Source organism: Parambassis ranga, chromosome 14 (genome assembly GCF_900634625.1).
Source record: "Parambassis ranga chromosome 14, fParRan2.1, whole genome shotgun sequence".
In the NCBI taxonomy this organism is placed as follows: domain Eukaryota; kingdom Metazoa; phylum Chordata; class Actinopteri; family Ambassidae; genus Parambassis; species Parambassis ranga.
The window spans coordinates 18682213-18698290 of NC_041034.1; the positions used below are offsets into that span (position 1 = coordinate 18682213).

The 16078-nt window shown below is 45.1% G+C and overlaps 1 protein-coding gene across 2 annotated transcripts in view; it reads left to right on the top strand.

Annotated features, from left to right (window-relative positions):
- nrip1b (nuclear receptor interacting protein 1b) overlaps positions 1 to 12644 on the top strand; it is a 32568-nt gene extending 19924 nt beyond the window's left edge. For both annotated transcript variants that reach the window (XM_028421071.1, XM_028421070.1), the window contains one exon: positions 6482 to 12644. In XM_028421071.1, the coding sequence (XP_028276872.1) occupies positions 6941 to 10576 (3636 nt within the window). In that variant the 5' untranslated portion in view covers positions 6482 to 6940 and the 3' untranslated portion in view covers positions 10577 to 12644. The remainder of the gene's footprint in view (positions 1 to 6481) is intronic.
- The last annotated feature ends 3434 nt before the right edge of the window (positions 12645 to 16078 follow it).

The window sequence follows — 16078 nt, forward strand, 5'->3', positions numbered from 1 at the left end:
GTTGGGATCGAACCACCAACCTTCTGGTTATTGGACAACCCTGCTATCCCACTGTGCCACTGTTGCCCCCAGTTGTATACAACTAATGAATACAGTTGTATACAGTCATATAACATGTAATAAAGACTTTTTAATCAGAGCAGCTTATTTTTTATTCCCTTACCCTGGTGTGTAGCACATAGACTTATCTGTAGTTGAGGCAGTTTGTTGGATATTTCAGCCTTTAATCTCTTTTTCGTCTGACAAGGTAAGGCAGCAGCTAATTGTAAAATATGAATTCATCTATTGCAGCTTCTCACAAAATCATAGTGACATCCTCAAATGTCTTGTTTAGTTTGCGCATCAATTAATAACAATGTATTAATTCTGCAATTGTATGAAGCAAAGAAAAGCGACATTGTTACATATGAGAGCCAGGAATAAGACAATTATTATTATTTTTCTTCTTTCGGCTTTTAGCTAAATGTTCGGAAAAGAGAAGAAAAACTGCGAAGACAGCTGTGCTCGTACACAGTAGGTCTCTGATGGTGTGCCTGTTTTAATCTGGCACAAACATCCACTTGGCCTGCTTGGATGAAATTAGAATTCTATGAGGTCAGAGGTCAAAGGTCACTGTGACCTCACAATACAAATTTTTAGGTCATAACTCCACAGTCAAATAATGACTTGATTACAACTTGACTCAGTTAGCAGCAGCGTCAAAACTGCAGGGCGGTATAATTCAGCTTTGTTAGTTCAGCTTTTAATATGAAATCAGAAAATGTGTGTCACAACCATAGTGCAACACTGGAACACTGCTTATGCATACAAACAAATGTGTAATCCAGGCCTCGCTCTCTTTGTGCTGTTTTGTGCTGAAAAACACATGCCATATCAAATGATGGCCACATCACCATATTTCATCAGCGTATAAATAATTCATGGTTTAATGTGTCTTATTTTGGTCCAGTGGTGCATGTAAAGTTATCTAGGACACCTGATTTTAAAAACAGCTTTTTTTTGGGAGGGTGGGGGTGGGGGGGATTTGTATATGAAACAGCAGCAGTCTTTGCCCACAGGGCAGTGTTGGCAAGTATTCCATTACAATCTCCAGTGTAATTGATCAGGGTTATCCAAGCTTAATAATTGGTTAAATTAGCTTTGCCCAGTGGTTTGCCTGAAAAGGAATCACATCAGCTTAAATAGGTGAATTTGTGGGTCTCATACAGTTTGTCTTAAACTCATCTAAAGCACTGGTCCTGTTGTTAAACTACAAGATTGTCAGATGATGCTTTTGGATCATATTAATACTTCCAGGTTACACATGCCTGGTGATAATCAAACCTGTATTATTGGTTTGAGTGGATCTGTGGTTGTGGTGAGGATCTGTGTAAGCACTGGGTCAGGCGTCAGGGTCCAGGTGTAGGACTAATCTTATTGAAGTCTCCTGTTTGTTGGCATGTATTCAGCTCTGCCCTGCCAAGTGGATTGCTTGAGAGATTTTCTCGGAAAAGGTTACACATAATTGTTTTATACTTTATTGGGTTAAATGTGTCTAATTGATTTAAAAGATCCCTTTAATTGTGCAACTTTGAATGGGACTGTATTTTTGGCAGAGGAAAAAAAAGGAGAAATGTGTGTGTTTTTTGATGATTCTAATGGAATGTCCCTTCACAACCCATTGTGCTCTGTAATATCATTCTCCAGCCTCACTCAGAGCAAGCATTAGGATGATTTAAAAACTAGAAAGTAGGTCAATGGGAGCATTATGAAAGGCAAAATGATACCAGAGATATGTCCTCTTCTTTTTCTCTCACTTAGACCTCTGTCACACACTATAATACTCCAAACCATCCCAAATTACTCGCAGTAAGAAGAGAAAAAGCAGCGTTCTTTTTAACCCAATAAAGGCAGACATCTTGCTGACTCACAGCAACAGCCTTCTTAGGGCTGATGCCAAGGATATTATGGAAATGATTCATTAAAGGCCAAGGTTTTTAGCTGGTTTTATCCAGCTTTCAGGGCAGCCTGACAGTGGGACATTTGATCTCAATTGCAAAGTGGCCCATTTCCCTCAGACATCACCGCTGCAGTCTGTTTCAAGGCCCTCTCTCTGCCTTTTGGCGAGCTGGCCATGGGGCAATCAGCTGTTCCTATTTCCAGCACCAGTGTTTACAAATGGAAAATGTGTGTTGTTTCGGGAGGGAAATGAGCACCATTTTAGACAGGCGATGTAAGCAGAAGATTACCTTGGAGCCCAATAGAAATGAATCAGGTATAGATTGATGGCAGCCACGGCTCATTAAGAAGGAATGTGTGTGTGTGTGTTTAATTGATGCACTAATTCTCAGCCACTCAGGAAATGGCCCTTGGGTGGGTCTTCCAAATGGCAAATGGCACACAAATATTTACTATACAGACAAAGACAAACATTTTTTTTCAAGCACATCCACGGACGCCTGGGCATGTAAGGTGAGCGTCCAGGTCTGCGATACGATGCAGTGATATCATCATAACACTGGCTACTTTGGCTGGATCCTCCACCACTCAGATGGACTATGAAACACTTAGATGAGTCATCAGTGTGCATGAATTCCTTTTTGCTCTCTCTCGCTCTCTCTCTCTCTCAACCCCAAGAACTCTGTACTGATGAGTGCAGATGAAGATAAAAACCCGCCCACTCGCTCCTCATCCGAGGCCAGATACAGGCCAGGAACTTTAGCACTCTGGTCCCATTTTGTCAGAGTGTGTAATGTTAGCATTCAGTCATCACACACTGTTCCTCACATTCAGTGGGATGACATTTCCCAGTGGATACCCTGTGCTACTTAACACTGACTTTTCAGCATTTGTGTATCACATTTCCTTTATGTGGGGTACATCCATGGGTTTCATGTGCGCACATGGGGGCGTGTGTGCTATGCATGACTTGTTTGGTCAATGCATCCTAAGAAGTGGGTCAGAGTGCCCTAGTTCTCATTGTGTGGGCGTGCACGTTTCTGTGTATTGCATTTCGGTGTTATTTTGTCCTGATTGACTTATCTGCAGAAAACATTTTCTTGCTGCAGCTCTCCTGCTGTTCAGTAGCATGTCCCTCTCTTGTTTACCTTCCTCAAGGTGAACAAGAGCTTTTAATTCAACTTTCCTCTGATGTTGCTCATTCACTTGTAGAAAGGCTGGAACAACTGCATTTGGTCAGGTAGCTTATGTTTTCATCTGATTTAATCATGTCAGGCCATATTGAATTTACAAATAGCGGTCATGCTGTATGTGTAAGTGAGCTACCCCGTTGAGTATGTGCAGCAGGGCTGGGCTGCAGATTACATGATATAATAGTGTTTAGGCATCGCCTCTCCTTTTAAATTCCTTTAACCTTGACTCCCCCTTAAATGCAGGGAGAACACATCTGCCAGGCTGGTGTCAGACATTAGTAATACACACCGCTCAGGCAGCATTGTCACTTTTTATTAACGCCCAGAGCTTTGCATGGACACCAGCTGTTGCATCAAGTGGAAAAGCCTTGGCGGCATGAATGACCTTGACTTTAACTGCCGCTCCTTTGGCTCTTCCCCTTTTTAATTCTTTTGTTTGGTCTCATACATTTTAAATGGCTTAAATGGATTACCATTCCTGACGATGAAGGTCATTTAGAAACTCTCTTCTTTTAAGATTAAAACAAAACTGTATTACCAGCAAGTGTGATCATGCCTTAGTGGTGAAGGAGGAGGAGGAGGCGTAATCTGGAGGTCAGCGGACACGTTTTAAGATCTAATCCGTGACATCTGCATTGGCACATTTTGTCAAGCCTTCTGGCGCTTCCTCGTATCTGAGTGCAGCGACCTTTCCTGTTCCTGGTGTCTTTTAAGTACCAGAGGAGTGAAACACAGAGAGAGGGAGAGAGAGAGAGGGAGAAATAGATGAAGAGTCAACCATCCAGGGCATGATGAAGCCTCAGCCCCCCCCCCCCCCCCCCTCCAACCACGCTCTTGCGTGTGTGTGCCTGACTGTAGGGGTAAAAATCACTTTAGAATGGTGCCTGCTCTGTCATTGGCTGACATTGTCAAGGATAATGGATAATCACCACAGAAACTGTAGAGCAGCTCATTGGTGCTGTGGTGTCCCGCGGTGGGGGAGGGGGGGGGGGGGGTGTGGGCGTTTAGGGTGGAGGTCAGGCTTTTGGGTGCCACTGCCGATGAGATGACATGTTAACAGATGTGTAAGGTCATTTTCAATGTATACACCAGGGGAGATAATGTAATAGTAATGCACACATCACACATTCTGAAAGGAAAAGGAGGAGGGCAGCGTGCATTAGGGGCTCTGTATAGAGGACAACTTTCCCTATATTAAGGTCATTTATTTGTTAACAGAGCTTTGTCACTGAGGAGAACATATTTTTTTCTTGTCCTTGCTGTAGCGGGGCTTTTTGACACAGGCTCTGTCATTACACATCTCTCAAGAGCCTGAAGGTCCTCACTTTGTTTAAAGAGTAATTCATACTTTCTGTGAGATAGTGGAGCTCTGTTGTATATAAACTAGTGTAGTGCCATGTCATAGTGTCTCTGTGCTGCCTCGTCTGCTCTGTATAGAAATGTCTTTGGGCAAAAACATAGACAAGGTCAGCTGTAATTCCAAAGGTTCACTACCAGCAGCAGAGAGATTACCAGAATTTCCCATGCTGTAACTGTGTCAGTGTTTCTTTTCCATTTCCGTTTAACCTCTCACTAACTTGGTGGGGGGGGGGGGGGGGGTGTGGCTCTATGGCAACATATTAGCCGTGTTGAACGTAAACATGTGTACATGTTTACCACCGGTGTTACGGGTTGTTCTATTATAACTGCTGTAAGCTCACTGGCGGGAAAATAGTCCTAATCCTGAGCATCTAAGATTAGCATGACAACAGACGTCAGATGGCCCAGTGTGACTAGGTTGGCTTTTGTTGTTGTCAGATTTAGGTCAGCAGCTTAAAGATGGCCTTGAACTGTAATTGACGCTGATGGGCCAATCTCAGTTAAGTTATTCTGTTCTATACAGTCCCCTGCAATCTGAAGAGTCTCATCAACCTGTCGACCTTTGCTTTGAAGAGGTCCTAAAATTACCAAAGTGATTGTTTTCCTACCCCCACTCAGACTTAATTGCGCACTGATCAACTTAAACCCAGCTTCTAATCCCAGCTCATTTCCAAGGTGCCATTAAAAGTGCCACCTCGTTGCCCCTACTGTCATGACAACCTGTGGACCTTGGCCACAGGGCTGGATTTCAGCCTGATTATAAGCCTGCTGCCGTGTTGTTTTTGGCCCTTGCCTCTGCTCTCTGTGAAGTATTTAGGCTGGTGGCTGTGTGAGTTGCCATGGCCTTTCGTCATAATCAAGGGCTGCTGTCCTGTCTCATGACCTGCTATGTTGGTCCACTCAGCGGACACCAAAGGTGAGGACGACATCAGGAAAGGACACGGACGGCAGCTGAGGCGAGGTGGAAACTCTGTATTAATTAACCTTTATGGGATGCGGCCAGGACTGTCGGAGGTGTCCTGTATCTACGGAAACCACGCTGACAGGGTTCAGAGCAGAGGTCTCCCAGGGCAGCTCTGCTGACACTGTCATGGCAACTGGCACAATGCTCACCCTAGTGTCACCGGCTTTGCCCTCCTGACAGTGGTGTGGTGTGACAGGTGCACCTGATCCTTAAGCCACCCCCACCCCATAACACACACACACACAACAACAAAAAAAGACACACACACTCGACAGCTGAGTGCAGCTTGTCTGTTAGTTACATCCATGCTCTGATTCTCCTCTGTCTGTGTACTGTACCTGCAAACACCAGTCACATGACATCAAGTTGCTTTGCTCTCATCTTTTAATTTAAAAGAGTTCAGTGAAGCTTGGTTGTGGATTTATATAAAGGTAATCCATGCATCTGTGCAAGTCTTCACGCACACATTCATTTTGTGTCTTGGCTTGAATGCTTAAATGTGTGCATGTGGGTGAGGGGGTGGGTGGCTCTTGCTTTATGCAGACCGAAGGTTGCGTCGTGTGAGATGCTGCTCAAGTGCATAAGGAGCAGGAGGTAGTGGTGGGGGGGTGGGATAATCCACTGAAATGACAAGCTGCATAAGGAATTATTCACAGCTCTCACAAGGCCCTTCACTTTTGAAAGACATCGCAGTGAGGGGCTTACTGCTCGAGACCTGAATGTTTTCAAGGTAGTGGGCTTGAATTTTCAATTTGGATCCAATCAGGCCTAATCTACATTTGTCGTCTGCTGGGTGGCTGTGAGGGGAGAGTGCAGAGAGGAGAAGGAGCTGTGTGCAGTCAATCTGAAATGTTGCTAAGTAACAGAGATGGCAGACAAGGTGGTGAAATGAATGTGATATAGTGCAGTGCAAATCCCTGCTTCTCACACAGTTTCTCCTTTTTTTTCCCTCCTCTTCTCTCTACCCATTCGTCTCTCCCTCCCTCTTTTCTCTCTCTCTCTCTCTCTCTCTCGCTCACTCCCATAGGTCCCCCATGTGAGATCTGCAAAGCTGAAAGGCGCCACTGACAGAACCACAGCCAGGCCTTAGGACAGACATCCCAAACATCCACAGCCACGGAATGTGTCAACATCTTTGTGGTGAAATCCCGCTGACTCCTCGCTTGCTGCTCACATAAGCCTGGAGCTGGGCCTTCTGGGATCCTACGGTGTTTAAAAGGCATACAACAATGCCTGGGAGGCCCACCTGCCCCAGATTGCCTCCAACCATGGTTGCTGTTTCACCACAGTGCTGACTGTGCCCACTACAGAGAGGGATCACTTTCAGCTAGTGTATCCTTCAGCCCCCCTGTAGACTCACTTGGTACAATTGCCTGCCCCCTTTTTGTTATTTAGGAAGTACATGCCACTGTCAACCAGATGACCTAGTGGACATTTGTTTCCCAGTAGCAGTGCTGAGCCATACGAGGGGATCCTAGTATTGAACATGACTCATGGGGAGGAGCCTGGCCCTGAGACACACAAGGATTCAGCTGTTCTAACTTATCTGGAAGGTTTACTGATGCATCCAGTGGTGGCCGGGCCTGGGGCCACGGCAAGCGGGAGATCCGAAGCAGCCCACAGCAATCAGGAGCAAAGTGACAAAGTGGGCGGGCCCTTCCAACTACCCAACCATGGCCCAACAGCTCCCAAAACTGGAACTAACGGACCCACATTAGGGTCTTCGCAGCACCTGAAGAAGGCCCGCTTACTGCGCTCTGGAGCCTGGAATGATCCAGGGAACCAGCGGATGAGTTCACCCCCTATGGAGCTGAATGGCCAAGTGGGAGGCCTGCAAAATGGAGCACTAGAGGGATCTCCTCATGCTGGAGAGAGCACACTGTTGGCTTCCCTGCTACAGTCATTCAGCTCTCGGCTTCAGAGTGTGGCAATGTCTCAGCACTCTAGTAAGCCCCCTAGTGAGTGCTCCTCTCCAACCAAGGCACCACCTGCAGACAAAGAGCCACTGCCTGTGTATGGGACAGCCTCAAGCCGCTTGAAGGGCCTGATGAGGAAGAACAAACTTCAAAATCACAGCAACACACCTTACAGTCGACGGGGACACAGTCAGGACAGACCCCCTGAATCACCCAGGTCAGCACACAGCGCCACACCTCCGGCTGCTCCTACAACTGCTGAATCAGTGTCCTGTGCAGAGCGCCTGAAGGCAGTGGCCAACATGGTAAAAATCCGTTCTAGTCCAGCACCTTCACCCAAGCCCAGTGTGGCTTGTAGTCAACTGGCCTTGCTGCTGTCCAGCGAAGCCCATCTGCAGCAGTACTCTAGAGAGCATGCACTCAAAGCCCAGCTCTCAGGAAGATCTGCCAGCGAGAGACTAGCTGCCATGGCAAACCAGCAGTACAGCCAGGACAAAACGCCACCTAGTGTGGGGGGAAGTCTGCCTGGAACTCCCGACACATTAAGCTCCTTAACAACCCAAAATGGAATGACAACAACCACGATAACAACAACACTCCCTCGAACGGCCCTGTCCAGTCCACAGAGCCCTTCTTTGCTGCGTGGCAACAGCCAAAGCTCCCCACCGACTCCCCCGCGGGCTCCGAGCCACACTCAGAGCCAGCCACCGAGGGAGAAGCGGAGCTTTGACTCACGTCCGACTCGTCCCCCCCAGACATGCAGCAGCTTGCTGTTGCTGCTACTGAATAACCACAACAACCAGAAGCAGCTTACCAAGAATGGACACCTGGAGGACAGCTGTGGTATCCTACCACCAAGCGGCTCCTCTTCAGTCACATCAGACAGTGAATGCTCCACCCAGGAGAGGAGCCTGAACAAGGACAGCAGTGATGCAGAGAGTTCCTACTCAAGTTGCTCTCCCATTGACCTCTCTATGAGAAGCCGTGTCAGTGTACAAGACACAGCCCTAAAAACTACAACCCCCTCTTCCTCCTCCTCGTTGTCCTCTTCCACTTCAACCCTGTCTTCTTCCAGTGTAGTGTTTTCCTCCACACCAGCTGCTTTCTCTCCTCATCCCTCCATCGTAACTTCTTCACCATCTTCTACTGTTGCCTCTTCTGTTTCCACTGCTATTTCTTCCTCCTCCACTTCTTCTATCTCTACCTCCTCCCTGGACAAACTAACAGAATCTTTAATAAACAAGTGGAAACCGGAGCCATCAGTATCAAAGGTGTCCAAGAACAAGCAGCCTGAAATGAGTCCTGATGCAAAAGCCCACCCTAAACTCACACTGATGCAGCTTCTCCTTGAGCGCAGAAATAATGAAATGGGTGTAGCTAACAAAGGTGTAGCTAACCAAGATTTGCCACTTGATATAACTATGGCTACCATGTCTCAAAGCCAGCAAAAAGGACTGGTGCCATGGGAAGAGACCAGGACAAAAAGCCCCATAGATAGGCCTGTAGCCCCAGACCAGCCTGTGTACTCAGTTAGTCGTGACACAAGCGGTGCACTATCCCCATATTCCTACCCCTCCCCCAGTGTCCAATCCAGCCCCCTGGATTTGTGTAAGTCAAAAACCTTCCCTGCTGAGAAGGCTTCAGAGCCTGCCTTTAGTGCCAGTAAACTGTTACAAAATCTGGCTCAGTGTGGCACAGCTTCGTCTCCACCCACCCCCTCTGGCAAAGGGCAGGGCCAGGAGCTTGATTCCAACAGGCCCCTTGCCCTTTTGGAAAGGCTCAATGCTCCAATCCACAGGACCACTACCACTCCACTCTCTGACGGAGCCTCAGGCAGTGGCACACCTTTCAGCCGGAAGGAAGCTTCTCCTCCTTCATCACAGATTGAGAACCTCCTAGAGAGGCGGACTGTGTTGCAGCTCCTTCTAGGAACAGGCTCAGCAACTGCTGCTGTCAGTCGCAAAGATAGGCCCAGTGGAAGTGGCAGGAGGAGTGTGGAGGCAGCAGGGGGATGCTATGAGAAAAGCCCTGGTGCCTCCATCATCTGTGACAGCTCCAATGGGCCCCCTTTGGATATAAAGGTCAAATCAGAGCTCACAGAGGAGGTAGGACCGTCCTCTGGCATGTCAGAGGACCTGAGTGGCAGAAAGAGACTGAGTGGCAATGAGAAGTATAGCCCACTTTCAGATTCTCAACAGGACTTCAAAACAGAACCACGGCCTGCAGAGGTCATAGCAAAATATGGCCTTCTCAGCCAGCTGCTTAAACAACAGACTGCTACCTACTATACCAGTGCTGCTATGCAGACTGAGTCACAGCCTTGGCAGGTTAAAGAGGAACAGAGGGAGTATCCGAGCCCCAGTCCTAAGAGGAGACGCCTCTGCCCTGATAGGACTGATAGTTTGAATAATATCAGCTCTCCAAGAGCTTTGGACAGCATAGATACAAACATCAATCCTTCTACTGCTGTTCAAGTAGAGCATGACCAGCAGAGGAGTATGAAGGAAGAGGAGGGTCCACCACGGAGCCCACCGAGTGAAACCCTCACCAGAGAGAGTCGGGGCTTCAATGTGCTCAAACAGCTGCTGCTCTCTGACAACTGCCTGAAGGAGCTGTCCCAGCAGCCCCGGGGGGCGCCCAGTCCTTCCGTCCTGCAGGCTAACGGCAAGGCCAATGGCAGCATTCTCAGTCAGCCCGCTCATCATAATCACAGCTTCCTACATCTGCCTGGCTGGCACCCCCATGGTTCCCTCAACTCAGGGCTTCCAAGTAATCTTAGACCACTGCCCACCCCTCCAGCGGGCGAAAGCCCCGTCCGCACCCCCTGGAGCCGCCACCCATCTCCATGGCCTGTCACTCAAAAACGGGACCCCCCTACTCTGGTCAAACAGGAGCCTGAGAGCCCTGTGCGGTGGAGTAGTCAGGAGAATGAAGAGGAGAGGGAGGGTTGTGACTCAAACCCAGACTCCCCTCGGCTTTCACGTTCCAACCCCATTCTGTACTACATGTTACAGAAGGGGAGCATCCAGCTTAGGAAGGAGGTGAGGGATCAGCCTGAGGGGACCCAATCTCTGATCAGAGTTAAAGAAGAGCCAATCAGTGACATGCATGCCTATGAACGCAGTCTGAGCTCCACCCCACAATCACCAACCCACAATGACAAGCACAGCCATGAGAGCCACGGGCTGAGCCAATCATCTGAGTAGAAGTTGTATCAACTACAGAAAAATACAAAGTGGAATCAAATTCATTGACTCTTTTCTTTTTTGTTTTTATAATGACTTGCCAAATTGGTTTGATGAGACAAATAACAAAGAATGCAAAATGTTTTTTTTTTTTGGTTGTTGGATAGTGCAAGTTCCAATGCATTGCTTTCTTAATTATAAATCGTGAGGTCATGGAATGGTATACAAAACAGGTCTATCTTAACAAAATTGACACAACTAAAACAGCGCAAATGTCACAACCTTTCCCATCAGATTATCATGCACTACATATTTCATTTTCTTTAATCATGGAGTCCTCCTTTACGATTTGTTTTACATTTACTATTTGTATCTGAACTGTACACATATCACTATTCCATGTCCTCTTTGTTGCCTGCCATAAAACATTTAGAAAGAACATTTCAAGCAACATTCATTATTGATGACTCCAAAAATGTTAGCGCTCAGTTCAGTGGGCATTTATTTATTTTCAACATCAGGACATTTTCAGATAGACAGAGTCCCATCAATTTTAGATAAGATTCAAAATAAAGTCATTCTAGCGGTCTATTACAACAAATGTACATGATGAATTTATTCAGAGGAGGACCTTGAAAACAACATTCACACAGTGATAGCTTCAGTGAGGATCCTACCATGATGAATGCTTTATCTTCCACAATAAGTCATGGTGTGGTATAATTACAGAGGAGGCTTGACTAGTCACAACTCACTGTGTTTTGCTTTTATTTGAACAGAACATTTAAGGCCAATATTCGACGGTGCAAATTCAGGGTTTGCAGATTGTGCAGTTTTGGAGCAGATGGGTCAACAGAGCATGTGTGCTGCTTTACAGTTGAGCAACTGTGTGTGTAAACAGGTTTCTAGAGCAACAGTTAAAAGGCTTCAGAAACTTATCTTGCCATCCCCGGTAAAAAAAAAAAAAAAAAAAAAAAAAAAAAAAGCCACACAACTTCTCTTCATGCACACAAACACTTGAGTGTGAAGCACATAGCTTTTTTTTTCTTCTTTTTTTTTCATCTCCTTATAAAAGAGATACCCAAAGTTTGCACTATCGAAGCTTGAGTCCTTGGTGTCCTTTTCAGAATGATTTGAACGGCATGTAATAAAATATGTCAGTATTGTTATCTGTTGAGAATTTGACAGTTTGTGAGATTTTCTTTTCATTATTTCTTAACTGTTGTGGTTTATGGACATCTTTTATTATTATTTTTTTGTGGCGGTCTCTTAAACTCATTAAAAAAAAAAGTCAAAAGAATTGCATGATAATAAAGAGAAGACCACAGGTACATCTTTGTTTTCAAAGCAGCTGGATATGTGTACCTGCCCCCCCCTTCCCCTTCCCCAATAACCACCAAGGCATTTTGGTGTCTTGTGGGATATCTAGCTCCTTATTTTGGATTGTACTGTATACTTTTCACTTGATTTCACACACTGCTTTATCCATTAAGTCTTGTGATCTTTTTAATACATATACCTAAAGTACGTCTCAATTATTAATACATTTTCACAATGGTTAAATATATTTGTGTAAATAGTACTTTCAGTATGAAAGATGACTATTTTGTAATGTTTAAGAAAAAGATATTACCCTAGTTTTTAATGCCCTGATATGTAAATATGAATTATATGCGTACAAGTGTACATACAAAGGCAAAGGATGCTATGCCCATCTTTTTTGTTTTATTTTGTTTATTTTATTTTATTTTTTTGGTTGTTTTGTTTTTATTTGGTTGGTTTGTTCTTTGCATGTGTCTCTATGTGGTAAATGATAATCTATCCTGCGCTGTGTTGTGTAATAATGTCTGACTCTCCTCACTGCTGCCTGTTGCATGCAGACGCATGGGAACTACCTGTGTATCCCTACTGGTGATGGGGGAAAATGTCAAGTCTTAAAATAGGTCTTTTTTTATCACAGAGAGAAAGAAAGAGAAGAGAGAGAGACAGAGACAGAGAGAGGTTGGTTTAGTATATGAACAGTCCCTAAATAACCACAGACGGTTGAGCAAGTTGATATATTAAAAAAAAAAAATGTGTGAAAAATAAACGTGCATTGAATATTTTTGTGATTTTTTTTCTTTTTTCTGTTACTGGTTAACAAAAGCTCTTTTTAAAGGAGCTCGGGGCTCTAGTGGGGGATTGACGTACAATCATAGATCTGCATTGTGCATCTAAGAAATACATTTGTAGCAGCAAATATTTAAAGAAAAAAAAAAGAAAAGAAAAAAAAAGATGTTTCATTTTTTCATGTGAAGACCTGAAACATTATTTCATTTTTTTTATGTTCTCATTTTTTGGTGTTCATTTGCACTGATATCTCAGAAATAAAGTACTAAAATGCATGACCTAGTATTGAAAGCGTTCCTGTTTTTCCAGTTTCAGAAGCCCAGGTTTTTAATCACAAATGTATATATTAGATAGTTATAGGACGTCGTGACGAGCATCCTAATTCCTCTGAGTGGTCACTTTACAGAACATTTCCATAAACCGAAGCCACCATTAGTTAAATTGAGGTATCATTGCACCTCCGTATCAGACTTGGGCCTCACATTAAAGAATAGTATAAAAAAAAAGGACATCAAAGCCAAACAGCACTTTCTGTAATCAAAGATCGGGTCTATTAAAGGAGAGTGAGAGGATGTCCTGCATTTGCCCCAAAACTTCTGCTTCTGAGTTGGCTGCAGTTCACCACAGTGCTGAGTCTTAACAAAGGCAGGAAAGACACTGAAAGGAGGGAGGACGCATGAAGGTCACCAGATGTACACTCAATGCCCAAGGATGTGCCTTACACTAAGTGAACATATATCCTTTTTATTCATAACTCATAGTAGATGCTGTTGTACAGAAAATACAAAGCCTTCTGTTCGGTCTGTAGAGTCATCCACTTGTGATCATTTTTCTTAAGAAAAAAAAAACAGCCTGTGGTGTGAGACTTCCTAAAGGTGAGGATGAGTTCAAGCTAAACTTCTCTTGCACTGGCTTTGAATATGAAGTCCGGTGAGCGAACAGACGGCTTTTTGTCTGCAGTGCACTTTTGAAATTGCAGCATAGTTCCTCAGCCCTGACTTCCCTTTTATTTAATCCTCCCCATGACTGACTGCACTCTCTTTAAACTCCCGGTAACCTTTCCCCTCTGCGAACTTCTCCATTTCAAGATCCTTATCAAGGCTGAACTGCCAGTAACCTCTTGATTTCCTCCGATTGCTGAAGCGGCGGCGAACATAAAGGACGGAGGCGCAAGTTTAAGCTGAGGTCAAGGTGTAAAACTTGACAATCGACTGTTTGTCTGTGGCTTCTCTCTTTGATTTCCTGACCTCAGCGTGAGGCCAAAAGGATGTGAGCACTGCACGCCAGGCCACCAATGACTCAACTTGCAGGCCAAGGACTTGGGATGTCCCACTGCAGACATTACATAGTCATGAGGCCTCCAAAAACCATTTCCTGGCATTACAGATGCTTATTCTCTGACAAACAACTTAATGACGGCACTTAACGTGCTCGGCCAAGGGTTTATCTACATGGGAACGCGTGAACTGTTCAAAAACCCCCGGCTACTCTGCCCATTTTAGTGTTAATGAGATACTTTCTCGTTAGGTGCTTTGTTTATTCACATGGTGGCCATACAGAGTAACCACTTGTCACTAGTTGTCATGGTGATTGGTGTGATAAATATGCTCACAGATGTTGGATCACCCTCTTCTCGTACAAGTGTTTGAACTCCAAGCACATGATTTGACCTCAAATGTTATGCAAACACACACACGCACAGTTTAATTAGCATTTATGGCTCTCATGACCTCATTTGCAGTGCAATAAAGGCAGGATGTATGAATAAAACGTTTCTCCCTAAAGTTACCTGTAAGGATCCTTCTGCCTTTAGGTAATACTGCTGCAGCGGCTGGCTCAGCGCGAAACACACCAGAGCAGTGCCTGGAGTCAGACAACAATAAGGAGGTTAAAGCAAACACCTGGGGAAACTCCTGCACGGAGAAAAGAGGTCAGATCGGTTTATTTTTCCAACCTTATACCAGTTTCCCCCCAGTGGGGCCTTTGCTTTTGAAGACCTACCTCTTTGTGAAGTCTTTTCCTTAACCCCCGGGGGTCGCAACCTTTTGGCCCGCCTCCCTTGCCCTGACCTGGCTGATCCTGTTTCCCGAGACAGGATCAACTGTTGGCCTGCAGCTGTGACACCCCCCTTCCCCTCCTACCTCCCCCACCCACCACCCCCTTCTCTTTCCTACTCCTACACCAACTCCCCCTACAGTCACTTCATTCTTCTAATGTTTCATGTAAATATGACAAGTGGCAGCATGGCTTAAGTCCTTTCTTTTCCCTCATGCCCGATAGTCTCTTGACCCTCTCCAGTTCTCATGGCCCGCTAGTCCACATGCATGACATGGATTTCCATAAATGACTAATAGGATATGATGTGCAGAGAAGCTGCGGGGTGGTAACAAGAAGTGGAAGCATAAGTTACTTTAAGGTTTTAGATCAATGATAGCTATATTTTTAAAGCTTCCTTACTCATGTCCATGTGCAAGCATGTAAACAGGGCCGATGTAATATTCATGATGAGTGGGAGTCCCTGCAGTCCGCAGAGCAGACTGTCAGCTTGAGAGATCTTGGCTGACAGAACATGGATGATATTTGCCATGTCAGATAAGCACAAGGGTAAATGTTTTACAAACTGGCTAGGGACGACTAGCAATGTCAGTCTTCTGTCTGCCAACGCCGTCTAATGCCAGTGAGAAGTTCTCGCTCACACATGTGGACATTTTGATCAAGTGTTGTGTTTGCAGACCCTTCATGTCAGTTTAGAGTGAGATAAAGCAAAAAAAAAAAAAAAACATCTCACTATTTTCTAACCCTCTGGTGTAAAAAAAAGTCATCTTCAGGAAACGTATTTACCACTAATTTCCTGTACGTTTCTTCACAAACGATGACTCTGCGGTTGATCTGCAAGGGTCATGAACTTTTCAAGTAAACATTTCTGAAAATCCCCGGTAGAATGAGAAAGGGCAGTTCAGTGTCAGCCAGTCTGGCTTAGACCAGCTTGGGATGTGAACTTTGTGCTGCGGGGGCTAAGGGCCATTTAGGACGAAGCATGCCAAATTTAACTCTGTTGAGTTTGCGCTCTGATGTTCCACTCAGTGTGAAGTCATACAGGAAAAAAAATAATAATAATAAAGCTGCATCTGGCAGTCAGAGGGGATTTAGTTACATCTCAAAGAGTTACGTTGTGATGTTGTGTCAAAAGCACTTAATGAAAGTTTGATGTGGTATTTAGAAGGAGATTTAAGATGGGAAGAACAGCAATACACTGTGCTACTGCTACAATGCAACAGCATGCGAGCACTGAATACACTGCACTGCCTGTCATCCAATGAATTATTCATTCAACTGTTTACTATTGAGACTTAGCCATGGGTCAATGGATGGCCAAGACTATCTGTTGGTCAGCCCAACACAGATACCTCTACA